The sequence below is a fragment of the Tachypleus tridentatus genome, chromosome 7, assembly GCF_004210375.1.
Source record: "Tachypleus tridentatus isolate NWPU-2018 chromosome 7, ASM421037v1, whole genome shotgun sequence".
NCBI lineage: Eukaryota > Metazoa > Arthropoda > Merostomata > Xiphosura > Limulidae > Tachypleus > Tachypleus tridentatus.
In genome coordinates, this window is record NC_134831.1 from 87,166,003 (window position 1) to 87,181,101 (window position 15,099).

The following is a 15,099-nucleotide window of genomic DNA, read 5'->3' on the forward strand; positions in this document are numbered from 1 at the left end:
TATCTTAAAATCTGCTTGCAGTAGTAGCTTTAACTTTTTACAAAATGTCTCCTAATTATCTGTGTTGCTAAGATACTGTTTCATTGTTAATATTATAAATATTGTAAGCACGTAAGAACAAACAATATGATATAAAAGTTACGGAGTTCCGGATTAAACACTAAAAGCTGATAAAAGTTATGGAGTTACGGATTAAACGGTAAAAGCTGACAAAGTACAGAAACTAAAAGGTGTGAAATTTATGATGAGGCTACAGAAACCAAAATTCCATCTTTACACAGTTTTGATTTGAATTTAAAATATATAAATTCAAAAAAATGTGTGAAAAAATCGTCTAGTGGTTACGTTATTTTTATCACAAAATAAGATATTGTTGTTTCGCATCATGCTTAGAGGCAACAAAGAAACACCACAACAATATATCATAAAAGTTACGGAGTTCCGGATTAAACACTAAGAGCTGATAAAAGTTACGGAGTTACGGATTAAACGCTAAAAGCTGACAAATTACAGAAACTAAAAGGTGTGAAATTTATGATGAGGCAACAGAAACCACAGTTCCATTTTTAAAGAGCTTTGATTTGAATTTAAAATATACAAATTGATACGTGTGAAAAAACATCTAATGTTTACGTTATTTTATTACAAAATAAGACATTGTTGTTTCACAATAATACTTGCTAAATAATCACAATTATTGTTGTGAAAATAGTTCAAACAACTCGCCTGGCAGGTAAATTACATATACGGAATTTAAAAAGTTTCTATTCTTCCCTTAAGTTTCCCAAATTTGAGTTAAAATATTAAAAAATAAAAGCATCATAAACAAACTGTTTACATACTGGTTGGAACAGAATTACAAGAAAAAGAAATTTATTTATTTTCTCCCATGAAGATACCTAGGGGGGCTGAATATAAAAATCGTATAGTTAATAACATCATAGGCCTAATATCAATGTCTTCTGACAAATACAATGAATTGTGATCACACTCTATCAGTTTAGAAAACGTCTTCACCGTAAGATTCGTTGCTTATATAAATATTGTTCTTATTGTGTTTGGTCGTCGGCAATGGATAGGACAAAGTATAGTTGATATAATATTGTACATGTTTGTTTTGAAAATTCGTGAGTGCTTACGAAGCACATGAGGTAGATATAGCCCAGAGTGCCGGTTTTGTAACTATGGCTGGAGGTGCAAGCAACCCTGTTAATGGAATTATTTGCAATTATTCAGTGAGAGACTGGTCAATCTGTGAGTCAGCCACTTTCTCTTGAAGTTATTCATCTCATGAACAATCTGAACCTGTTCATTCCGAGAAAGATTTTTATAGCCTTTTTCCACCACAGGATTTTCTCATGTTTCCCTGTACACCTCCTGCAGAGTCATCTCGGTCTAATATTGCGTATTTAGGTATGATTTCTCAGGTATGTGATGTTTTATCCCTTTTTATGAATTCCTACAATCCTCATCCTTTTTTGTTGTATGATAGTTCTCAGTTCTTCTTTACCATATTTAGTTTTCCCACTTTCTTTGGATATTAGGGTTCATACAAAGCAATTTACTTCATAATTGGTTGAGAGTTCCAGCATGTCTTGCTTCCTATGTGCTGTGGATAGTTTGTTTGACGAACCATCAAGTAGCCTATCCGTTTTAAGACTCACAGGTGTTGGAATCTATTTTGCCAATTTGGGAGTACCCCCTGACTTCCAGTGCTTTTAACCCATGCCTCTGTCTTATCCTTACTTTTGTGGTATTTATCTACCATACATTTACTTTCAGATACTCTGTACAAAAGTCCTGAGGTTTATGAGGAACAGCCTCTCCTTTGTTACTTCTAAGATGACTCATTTTTCATTCTCTACTCTCACCTTGCATACATAATTTTTCTGTTGTTGAAACGTACTGGGTCAAAATGCAGCCTTCTGTCAGATTTATTTGCTGCCCACTTAGGAAATCATGTGTAGCTCTGTTTCTTAGTATATTTTCAAACGTATTCCAAACCCTTTGGAATTGCATGCTAGGAACACTCTATCCTTTCGTTTTTGGTAGCTCATTTGCCACAGTTGGAATCGAGACAAGCCCCTATTCCTGTTTCCCATCCTGGTGCTTCCCAGCTTTTACCTGTTCCTCTTTCCAGGTGTTTTTTTTCAGTGTAGATCATCATAATATCAACAGTACCAGTTGATAACTGGATGGGAGCTCAGTTGTGTGACTTTCTTCCCCTTGGCAGTGTTTCACCACAGATTGGTGGATTATTTGAACATGTCCTATGCTTCCTTTACCTTCCTCTTTTTATCACAGATATCCATTTCTTTCCTTCCTCAGGATCACATTAACAGCCAGCTTCTGTTGGAGGTAGTTCAAGACCTTCTGTCCAACAGAACATTGAATCTGGAAATCATCTCTTTCACAGTTTCTATTCCAGCTGTTTGTTGTTGTTATTAAAACTGAAGACTGGCTATCTGTCATAGTCTTTCAATCAGTTTCTAAGTCTCCTTTTTTTGTTTTATAATATAGAGTAAAAGCAAAAAACATAAGGTTTTGCACATTGTAGTGAATATGTTTGACTTCCTCCTTCAATTATACTTTATCTTATTGTGGAGGCAGGGCTGAATTATTTATTAGGCACAGTGCCTAGTGCCTATGAAAACTATAGGTCCATGAAAAGTTTCCTTAAAAGTTAATTTTTTGGTTTAACTTATATGGCTGGTAGGGCCAACAAACAATAGGTGCCTACGTCCTACAATCGCCTTGATACAGCATGGTGGAGGAACTTGGGATTGTTGTGGTTCTTTCCCTTCAACTGTCTTTTGTGTAGCTTATTCTGAAGATGTTATTTGTCTTAGGTTGGTTCTGGTCAATTTCTCTCTCATACACATTTTTTCAATCCAGGACATCAGGTTTTCTAAGTTGATATACCATTTTCTATTCTTAACATACTCTCTCTTCAGGAGTCAGGGGTTTGATATCCCTTCTGGTCTCATTAATTTCAGGTGAAGATGGTATGATCCTCATTCTACACCCACCCTCTCTATCTGTGTCAGTTTCCAGCAGCACAGATTTTGGATGTAGTTGTCAAGTACAGTCCATCATGCCCTAGCCACTTTGTGTCTGGGGACACTTCCATTTTTCCCCAATACTAATTGGATTTACTTCTCAGTTTTTGTCTACCAGAATATACAACACATTTCCCAGATTGGTGAAGAGTATGGCTGATTTAGAAGTAGTGTAGTCTCCCACATCATATCTACATATCTAATTCTTTAGACATAAGGTGTGTCCTTTGTACTCTTTCAAAGGGTGCTTCTTTTCTTCCCTTGCACCAATTCAGTGTGTGATTCTATCTGATTATATAAGTACAGCTAATGTACCATATCAGAAGTTAGTTTTTCTATACATAAAATGTACTTCCTCTCCACTGAAAATGAGTGATTCAATTCTCCACTAAAACTCAAAACAGTAATTTGATAGAACTGAATAGAGGAAGTTGCACGTATAATGAGTGTATAGCACTTTCCTTTGTGGAGGATTAACCACGATAATTTGCATGAGGGACATTAAAATGAGTCATTTCCAAAGGAAGGGAGGAAAAAGGCTTGTGGCATGTTTTTCTTTCTTTTTTTTCACATAGAGGGCAGCACTAAATGAGACTAGTTATATGAAATACATTTTCTGTATAGGAATCATAACTTTCACTGTTGCCCTGCTTAATATCTTATTTTGTTGAAAATCACCTATATTTTCATGAAAATTGGGATCATCTAGAAATTTTTCCTTCTCTCTAGTATGTTTTCTTGGCCTCCAAATTAACAAGGTGCCTTATATCCAATTTTATATTGTAAGCCTCGATATGGATATATCATCCAGTTGTAAAAGAGACCCAAGGCATCTCTCAGTCCTAACTTGTTATTTTAGAGGCCAAAAAAACATCCTGGACGGAGGGAAAAATTTCTAGAAGATCCCAAAAGATTAAAGTCAGTGAGTTTAGTACAAAGGTAGATAAAAAAAAGATTTAAGTAGGTGATGCAACTTTGAACATTTTACAGTTTTAAGTCAGCATTATCACACTAATAAGATATAGTGCATAATGTAAGCCAGTAGTGAAAAGGAAAGGATGGTTTTCTGTGGACAAATATTTAGTCCCATCTCTTTAAGTAAGGTGTACTTTCTCTGAATTCAGCTTGACAGTGAGGATGAATCACATATATTAACCTGGTTTTGCTTGTGTTATTCAGTTGTTATAGTAGTGAGGTACAATGTATGTATAATGTAAATACTGTGGTTCCTGGGACACAAACAGCACAATATAAAGATAGACGTTAATACAATAACAGTTTCATTATTTGACTATTTTCCATATATTGCAACAAAGGAATTTCTGTTGAATTAGACAATGACTGAAGGTGGAAATTTTGCATTTAGCAAACACATTATGCTATGATCTTTTTATGGATGATTTATGGACAAAATTGAAAGTGCTTTTGTTGTTATTTTTTAAAGCTTTTAACATCTGGGGAAATAAGGTTAACATAGTATATGCAAATCAAGAAATTTTAAGAGTTTGGAAAATTTGTACCTTATGGACCATCACACTTTAATGTTATTACCTTAAAATTGAAACTGTTTATTTAAACCACATCTGAAACATAAAACCATTTTTATCAAAATCTAATTTCAAAGATACCCAAGAATAATTAACTTCTTAAAGTTTTAGGTCAATTAGGAATTGTATTTTTTTTAATGAGATTTAGTTCTCTGTGAAGAGATTTATTTTTGTTGTTGATTAATTAATGAAATTCTTATTGTAGTTTTGTTCTTATTTATTTTTCAGTTGTGTAAATAATCAGAATACTTAATAGTCTTACACAGTATTATTTGTTTAAGGGTTCATTTATCTTTTAAGAACAACTTTCAGGTTTCCTGCTGCCCTTGGAACTATTTCATTGTAAATCATGTTCAGTTTTGATGGCCATAATAATGCATTATTATGAAAATACTTCTTTCATTGTAGTAAGTTTCTACAAACGTTGATGAGGTCAATCTTATTCCACACATTTTGATACACTTTTCACACAATCTCCACTGCATTTGGATGTTGGCTTTCTAGACTATGTTTAAGCAGATCAAAGACAAAAACGAAACAGCATTTTATGCTTCAATAAAACTGAATTCTGTTGGCAATCCAAATATTTTATGTTAAGGCCTTTAAAACAAATACAGATAATAATTATTCATTAATGGATATAAACTAAACTGAGTTCTTTTTTGTCTTCAATAGTGTTTGCTAATTCAGAACCTGTTAGAGGGTTTGAAGAAGGTGCACTCCAGATGTGCTTTGCTGATCTTAGGCAGGTTAGTAAACCTTTACAAAACTCTACTATTTAAGTTCATATTAAAAGATATTACAAGTAATGTAAACATTGCTTTTGGACTAAATACATTTTATGTGGTTGCTGTAGAATAGTCATTAATATTGTATATGTATGTAACATAGACATATATTATGTATATAGATATGTAATTAACAGTTACATTATTGAAGACATTAAACCTTGAAGAATGATATATGCTCATTGGAAGAAAAGTATGCAACTCTCATGAAATGCCTTTCAAAAATGAAACTAGTTAATGAAATAATTTCCTTAAAACTTGATAACAAACTTTCATTAAAGTAAGTAGTTTCAGCAAAAGTTTTATTTTGTAAATATTTTTGGATTTTTCTGATAAAATTCATTATTTAATGTAGTTATTTACACTTGGACTCTGAGTAGTTCACATGCAAAGTAATTTTACATAAAGTATAAAAATAATACGTTTTACCTTACTGTTTCTACATTTCATTTGCATAACCTCTAGAACCTCATAAATGAACATCAATTGTTGTTTTTAAGGTAAATGTTTGTACTTTTTTTTCTCTTTTATGCAATCGTATTACTAACTCTATTTGTCATCATCAACAGAGAGTGCAGGGAAATGTTTTTAAAATTAACAAAAATGTGTACATACCTTTAAATCTTTATAGAAATTTATTAGTATAGTCATCTTTTCACATATTCATAATTTAACGTCTTTATCTTTTCATTTATAGTTTATTTTTAACTCTCCTTTAAAATTCTTTGTCACTATTTATTCTGATATGTTAACTGATACCAATAGGCCTTTTATGAAGAAGTTATTTTGAGAAATTCCCCACATAGGTGTGTTGCCAAAACAGGATGGCTGTTACAGATACCATCTTGTTTATAAAGCTTTCACAATCTGTGTAACAAGTTAAGCTTATAAAAACAATTAAAACACTCAAATAGGATTTTTAAAACATAAATTATACACAGTCAACTAAAATATAAAAAATAGATTTAAGTACAATTCAACTGTCTCTAACTATAGAATTTTGAGGTAACAAACCACTGTAAGTGCTGTAGACAATAGTACTGCAGGCTGTTACTTCGACTTCAGTACAAAAACTGTACACCAATTTCATATTAACTGTTGGTGGAGTGGAGTGTACACTGAGCTCTTTATAACATCTTTGCACACTTGTATTAACTAATTACTTGTACATCATAAATTTGTTTCCAAAGTATAGAAGATTGGCATAGCACCCATAAAAGGCTGTAAAATCTATTTCTCTTCTGCAGTGGATTCAGTTCTAAGACTGCATATATCGTATGTCTCAAAAGGACATGTGAAAATACATTGGCATCTAGACAGTTGTATGCATTGTGAGCTTATGTGTTTACAGTCAGTTTCTGTTAAATTGGAGATTTTTTTTTATATAACTTGGATCATGTGACAAGCAAACTATGTGAGCAAAATATTTATTTTAAATGTTTCTGTTGTAACAAAGAATTAAAACTTGGATAACATAAACATTAAATTATATACTATAATGTTAATTTCATTCACATGCATGGATTGTAAAGATGTTTAGTTAAATTTTGCACATAATTCAGTAATTTGCATATAAATTAATTTTAAAATGCTGCTGTTCTGATCAGATAAACAGATATGACTTTCAGTGTTATTTTGTTTATCAACACTACTCATCATTGAGTTTCTGATGTGAGTACTTAAGACTATGTCATTTAAATGCTTCTGTGTGCATTTTAATCTGGAATTTTTTCCCGTTGGCTTCAGTCAAGAACACTTTTTTATGTATCTGGGAACCAAATATATACACGAGATTTACATTCATTGTCAGTGACATCCGTCAATATATTTATGGCATTTGTACTCGTGATTATAAATGTCACATATATGTTTGTAATTGATACATTTTTTGTTGACTTCGCTCTCTTGAACTTCGAGTAATCCAGTTACATGTCTTATCACAGCTGTATGTGAGAGTGACTTATTTTGTCATGTAATTCTTGGAATTGTGATTTCTTCATGTAGTTATTTGCTTTTATTCGCTTTTTTTATTATTTTTTCTGTTGACTAAATCACTGGACCTTTCTACAGGCTTTAAAAGAAGTTCAAAGTAATTGTTAATCAGATTGTTTACTTCTGTTATAATTATTTTGGTGAACTTTGTATTTGGTCATTCTAATTTGCTTGAGAAACATCTCTAGAATACTTTAGAATCCTCTTTTCTTAGTCTTGCCTGAAACATCAGTCTAGTCTAGTTATCTGAATGGTAAATGGTGAACAAGTTTTTGTATTTGTCTTGTCCATCCCATAGTTCTGATGCTCATGAACTGTCATGGTTAGTAACCTGTATGGTCACTTCAGCCTGATTGTTAATTGAGAACTTTTTATTAACGACTAGGTACCAGTTATTCATTACTTTTATCCTGTGTTTTGACAAATAATCTGCTTCCATATTCTTGGAAATCTCAAAGAACTATTTATTTTGTAGTCGTGGCTGAAAATCAATCATTAGTCTTCTTGATACAGAGACTGGTTGATATATATATATATATATATATATATACAGTAGTTTAAATATTCAGTGACCATCATGGAGGTCTGTTTTCTCTTTTTTTAACTCAAGGGAGTTTCACATTTGTATCATGTGAATTTTGTTGCATATTGCTTTTCTTTGTATTAGAGGATGTGTGTCTCAGGTTAATAGGCTGGCTTTTATTGGTCACTAGCCATTGTTAGGGAAGGTTGTATAAAGTTTTACTTGTACAGGTCTCATGCTTTTCTAGGTACAAGGAAGCACTGTGCTGGTCTACAGTACATGGAATCCTCTCTTACTTCACAAAAGAAATATTGTTTTTATAAACACCTAAAGTTAAAAAAAGGATAAAAACAGTTACATTATTTAACTAGTGTTTCAAGCAACTGCCCTTCATTAGGTTTGATATTGTTTAAGGTTATTTAATTTTCTCAAGTTTCAACACAACTGTTCATTGTTATTTGTGAATCTTTTCCACTTTTAGAAAGAAATTAAGGATGTTTATTGGATAGCATTGTTAAATTCTATAAGAGTATGACATCATTCTTAGTCCTAGAATTAATGACCTTTGTGCATCTGTTAAAAAAATTTCAAAACAACTTTGTATTTTTTTTTTTTTTATCAATATCACCTATATTTTAATTCATTTTTCTATTTCCCATATATTAGTATTGTTTCCTACATATTAATATCACCTATATTTTTATTCATTTTTCTATTTCCGGTATATTAGTATTGTTTCCTACATATTAATATCACCTATATTTTTATTCATTTTTCAATTTCCGGTATATTAGTATTGTTTCCTACATATTAATATCACCTATATTTTAATTCATTTTTCTATTTCCCATATATTAGTATTGTTTCCTATATATTAATATCACCTGTATTTTTATTCATTTTTCTATTTCCCGTATATTAGTATTGTTTCCTATATATTAATATCACCTGTATTTTTATTCATTTTTCTATTTCCCATATATTAGTATTGTTTCCTGTATATTTTTTTACATTATCATTTTCTGTAATTCCCATTCCTTTTTTTTTTTTTTTTTCTATTATGTGAAAACTGTTTTAACATCTTTTTAACTGTTGTCACTGCCATCTTTCATGTGATGCACACATTTTTTTATGTACATCTAAACATGACAGGAATGTCTTCTGTTATTATTGACAAAAATGACATCAACATCTGTACTTGTAATGTGCCCTACTAATCATTGCTCTTTATTATCCTAAAAAAGGAATAGTCAATCTAGTTAAAATATTTTATGTCACCTTTACTGGGTTATATGTAGTACTGATAAAGATTTAAACACTCATTCAGTTTCACATGTACATAAACAGTCAAAGGATTGTTAGGCTAGTTTGGCGTGCTTGAAATGAATAGTGTATTTTGTTCAGTTTAAAGTCTTGCTCAGTATGTTAGTTATTGCTAATTCTTTTCCAAAAGTTTAGTAATGCATTTGAAAGCCACGCTGTGTAACATTGAATAGATTCAAAATAGTTATTGGTATCTGAATAGACCTATTTGCTTAAAAGTTCCACCAGTCTATAGAAATACAGAGATAAAAGTTATAGTTTTGTAAATCACCTTTTGAGTATATGCATAAAGATTGGCTCTGCTTACTGTTACTGGGAAGATTTTAAATTTTTCATGAAACATTAAGAACAAGTTATGAAGTACTTTATAAAAATGATAAAAGTAGCATGAGATAGACTTAAAAATTCAAATAACTTAACTTTATTTTAACTAAACATTTTAGTAAACTGAAAACATTGAAGATCTACATGTTGCATTCTTTGGAAATAAGAAGCTTTATGGCTGTCAGGTATTTACAGTGTTAAAGAGTATAATGTGTGTGGTAGAAGGAACACTCTAAATGTCCCTCTGGTGTTAATATATATAATAAACAGTTTGTGTCATGCTTCTTTTTTTTAATAGTAATGGTATACAATTTATATCATTGTTTTGTAACAAAACTCCCAATTGATATTGTTAGGTCAACTATGGTATTTATGTTGTGAATGTTTAATATACATATTGGTTTGTTTTTTATTCTTGTTAACTTTGGTGATAGAACAAAACAATTTAATTCAGAAATTATTTAGATTTAGAATTGATATTTTGTCTTTATTGAGCTTAGAGTAAGTTATCGCACAGTACATTTTTAAGCTTAATTATAAAACAAATAATACCCTAGGCTCACTTATTGCACCACCATAAGTTAAATAGCATTTTATTTATATTTTTTTAAGTTGTTAATTAACATTGAGGTATAGACAAAAGTAAGATAAAAGTTACCAAGGGTTTCAATGGAGTAGTGTTTCAACTAAGCCTTTGTTATAATAATGTTTTACACCCAATGCTTATATTTAGGCCATTAAATACACCTTCTGTTACTAATGTTAAGATCAGATGATAGCTAGTTGTGTCTTAGTGTGAATGTGTAGTATTTAAAGTGCGTAATTCCCTCCAGTTTTACACTGTTAAATTAGGGATAGCTAGCTGACTTCCCTCTAGTCTTACACTGTTAAATTAGGGATAGCTAGCTGACTTCCCTCTAGTCTTACACTGTTAAATTAGGGATAGCTAGCTGACTTTCCTCTAGTCTTTCACTGTTAAATTAGGGATAGCTAGCTGACTTCCATCTAGTTTTACACTTCTAAATTAGGGATGGCTAGTGCAGATAGCCCTCGTGCATTGCATGAAATTGAAAAACAAACAAACATAATTAAAAATGTATTAACTGTGGAAACTCTACCAAATAAAATAGTTCCATATATATTTTGATATCACATCTTCCAATTATTTTAGTTTAGTCACAGAGTCCATCAGTCTCCTTTCACTAAAACTGATTTCTTATTATTACTTTCTGACTTATAGTGTACAATTCCTTCTTCTTGTAATTTTTGTTAGTTAATTTATGTATAGCAGTTTACTTTATTTTGGTGCACTGGAATTTATCTTGCAGAATTTTTGTAGTTATATTTTCTTATAACTTCTAGATCTTTTCATGACATGGGACTGGGCAACCTACTTTCATGACTATGGACAAGAAAATAGTAAGTATTGAAGAGTAAACCCACAAGTTGCTGTAGTTCTGCTTGAAAAGTAAGTGGAACATAAAAGTGATCAAAGTTAATTTTAAATGTCACTATAACTTGCTTTATTATAAATTGTTAAAGTCTTTCCAATAATTATTATGCATGTTTTGATTTTTAAAAAGGAAAAGGAAACGTATAGCCACCTAAAAGTTGTATGTTTAGTTACCTAGTTATATGTTGCCCTTAAGAAACCTGATACTATTGATGTCTTACTCCAAGACATGTCCTGCAAGATGTCAAGTTTCATTTTTAAATTAAAAGTTAAGTCTTATTTAGTTTCTCAACTAGTCTTTGACAGATGTAAATACAAATTTAGAAAGAATGAAGGTAAGATGATAAATAGTTGTAGACTGTGATTAAAGTAATGTTTTATTTTTTCTTTCCTTAATGTTAGTTTATTTTTAGTATTGGTTAAATTGTTTGATATATATATTTGTTTATGAGGATTATTTTGCATTGTTATCTTAAGATAAGTGTTTAGAACAAAACTAAACCTCCTAAGCTAGCTGAATTTTGTGTTTGGGATTATAGCAAAAAATTTGCTTGCATTTAGGGTACCATGACAGATGAATCAATACCTTCTAATCATCATAAGTATGGTGATATGTTAGACGTACATAATATTCATTACTCGTTTAATTTTTATTTGAACTATATAGGTATTTTGTTTTGATCAGAAGTTGGAAACAGTTGTAGATTTTATTACCAAAATGTTTCTCTCTGTAGATGTTTTTTATCATAGTTATATATTAAACATAACTTGAGAATTCTCTGTATTAATACCATAATTATTAATGAATCAGTTTTAACTGTCCAGAGTTTAATAATAGTTGAATGTCTGTTGTGTAGTCAGTTAATCATACATGCATACAATTTGCACATATTCACAAGATGATAGGTTCCAATGCTTCACATTAAATAAACATTCTTAGATTTTCATCTCCACGTTTAATGTGAGAGTAATAAAACATTGAATACAAAGTAGATAAATATTATCAATATATTATTTTTCTAAGGTAGATAGAAATAAAATCTTAAATTTATGGTATAATGTGTATAACTAAAATTATATTTTACATTTTGAAGTTAATAATCATGAATGTGTTAGTTAATTTAGCCATAATTAGTTTTATTTAGTAGAAAACCACTTAAATTCAGAATGTTTGTTTATTCATATATTTAACAGTGCTTACCACAAATTTGCACAATTAATTGATACTTTCTTGCATATAAATACGATAGTTTTCCTTAACCTTTTTTTTATGATAACTAGGTTACTGGGATTTTTATAATGAAAGAACACCTCATATCTGTTAAAGCATGTCTTGTTAGTTGGCATAACTAAGAATATAGGTACTTGTAGGAATATCATGAAGTATATAGTTTGTACAGGTTGATCTGTAAGTAATTTTGAAAATTTTATATTTAAGGTTGTTCTGTGTGTAAGCTTCTTTATAATATAAGTTATATATGGTTTTAACTATCAGCTTTGAGTTGTACTTATGAGATAAAATTCATGTTTTTTGTTTATGTGTTGAAATATCCTTAAGTCATTCAATCAAAGTAATTTTTAGAAATATGTAAAGCATATAAGTGTTTGAGTAATTTTGCACAGTAATTATATGTTTAGAAGTTACACTGTGCACAAAAGCTTCTCTACTACAATAAAAATACAACTGTTCATGAGTAGTTTGTTGATCCTGATTCTAAAAATTGTTGAATATTACTGATCACCTCTAGTTTTTGAGTTATCTTATGTTTATTCTAAATATTCTTATATATTGTGAAAATAACTGTCTCTGATAACTTTATTTATTTATTGAAAATTGCATTTAAGAATGTTAAAAAACAACGTGTAATTATATACTGAAAATACACTTAAGCTATGTTTAAAACTTTCATCATGGTATTATTATTTATTTCTTTTTACAAAATACCTGACTGACTTATAGCATCTTTTATGTATGTTGTTAGTTTCATGCTATAAGAATCAACAGTAATCTTCTGTCATCACATGATTCCACTGTCTTTCTTTATGTTACTGTTCTATTATAGACATAACTTAAGGGAAGTGCTCACCAAGATTATTGCTCACTGCACCTAGATCATTTGATAAGAAGCTTAATTAAAAGTGTGAGAAGTGTAACTGTAGTGACATCTTGGACCCAGTTTTCATCTCTGTAAATTCCTAAGAAAATTTTAACAACCAGTTTGAGTGATTTCCTTGCAGGAAGTTCTTTCTGACTGAGTAATGTTTCAAAATCACCATTCATCAGCACTTCCCAAATCTGTGACCCAACAAAGATACCACCTTTTAGATTTTACTTCACTGAATTTTTGAAACTTATAAGACAGATGGAGTGAGGGAAGAAACATATCTTGATGATTCAGTGAAAGTTGGAACTCAACTTTCTGTTCTCCTGGAACATAATTCTCTCACTGGCCATTCCTTTTTTTTTTAAATGAATTTTATGATATTGGCTATACCAGACAGACTACAGTGTTTAGTATACTCACTTTATAGACTTAGCAGTAGTGGATATTTGATTGCTTCAGGTATAAGCTGCATGTTCTACTATGTTTACAGCATTAATAACAGGAACCAATGGCTTAGTGTTCTCATTATGTAAAAGCATAGTTTTCACACTAACTTTAGATGAATTGGTAAAATGTTTTCTTTCTTGAGAGTATATTCAGTACTTGATTCTTCAATTAGTGTATCAACATTTGTACAGAAACACAAAGTATCTTGCATGCTGTAGTGAGAAGCAAGACTTTTATGATAAATTCCATTGCCGTAAATGAAAATTCCCATGCTGTTTCAGTATAAAACAAGTCACAGATCTGATCATTTAGCTCATCTTGTGTGATCAAATGAGGCAGTTTATGCTGAGATGCCACAGGGGTAAAATTACTAAATGAAGGAAGTAAAGATGATTCATTGTCTTTTTTGCAGTATAACTTCTATTTCCCACTTTGCTGCTGGATGTGACACAAGAAAATCATCCCCATGAGATACTGGTTTCATCACAATCTCTGGATATTTAGTGTATTGTTTAGTTTTGTCTGAATATCCAGATATATTAATGCAAAAATAACAGTTAGTTAGATGATCTTTGGGCTCACACTGTATCATTGAAATTGTCAATGACACAATTGCTCTTCTTTTATTTAGCCACTGTGTGAAGCTAGATTTGGAAACTGTACAACACAAATGTAGCATAAACTGTTTAGGTGGTTTTTGGACTTGAAGTGAAAGCAGTCAGTACATAAAATAATTTTCTAAAAAGTATAAAAGAATTATGTTTAGAGAACTAGTTTAAAATATTTTAAAAACAAAATTTTGATTTTATTTGATTATATCACAGGCATGATGTGAGGAAGATGGACTTTGTTTTGAGTGTTCACAGAGCCAGACAAAGTAATCAACTGAGTGAGGGAGTGAAAAGCAGTTGAGAGAGAGGTGTATCACTCTGCCCATTTTTAGCTCAGTTGAAGGACTCCTCAAATATTCCTGGGCAGAAAAGGTGAACATGGAATGAAGCAAAATTGGTGCAAGTCATTATAATTTTATCAAGAACAAGTAGCACATATAAACAATATATATGGAGTTTTACACCAATACAATACAGCTACTGTTTAAAGTTATCAAAAATTTATTCCTTTTGTTCATTAAACTTTCTATGTAAACTTAATTTCACAGTATAAACCTATTGAACTGAGCTGATTGTATGGTATTACACATATTGTTGATAAAGTAGTGAGATTCTACAGTATCTTAAAATCTGAAGGTGATGGACAAGTTCTGATTACATATCTGAAACCAAAACTATTTAATTACCCAGAATAACTTGAGTTTTTTCTAGTAGCAAATGATTTGTAATGCAGTGTTACCTAAAACATTGTTTAGGGCAAATTTGTGTGTGCAGACTTATAAAAGAATTGATTGATTGATGAATTTGTGTTATAAAGATAAAAAGTTTTTTTTTGTTTTTTACTTTACAATGGTGTGTTTACACTTTATATTTTATAATGCATGCTTTTGAACCAATTGCAATGTTTATTTATTTATGAAAAGTGTA

At 30.6% G+C, this 15,099-nt stretch overlaps 2 protein-coding genes across 24 annotated transcripts in view; one reads left to right on the forward strand and one right to left on the reverse strand.

Annotated features, from left to right (window-relative positions):
- LOC143256120 (uncharacterized) overlaps positions 1–15,099 on the reverse strand; it is a 32,521-nt gene that overhangs the window by 4,161 nt on the left and 13,261 nt on the right. The gene's annotated exons all lie outside the window — the stretch shown is intronic.
- The window catches only part of LOC143256124 (exocyst complex component 6-like), a 415,504-nt gene continuing 401,308 nt past the window's right edge, over positions 904–15,099 (forward strand). For 8 of the 23 annotated variants that reach the window (XR_013031123.1, XR_013031122.1, XR_013031124.1 and 5 more), the window contains exons 1-2: positions 916–1,427; positions 5,282–5,355. Coding sequence is in view for 7 of the 23 variants with exons in the window: in XM_076512908.1 (XP_076369023.1) it covers positions 1,359–1,427; positions 5,282–5,355 (143 nt within the window). In the remaining 16 variants the exon portion in view is untranslated. Of the gene's footprint in view, positions 1,428–5,281; positions 5,356–9,675; positions 9,742–10,918; positions 11,025–14,385; positions 14,545–15,099 lie in introns of all 23 variants that reach the window. The other 15 variants (XR_013031117.1, XM_076512907.1, XM_076512906.1 and 12 more) reach the window with 11 other exon arrangements.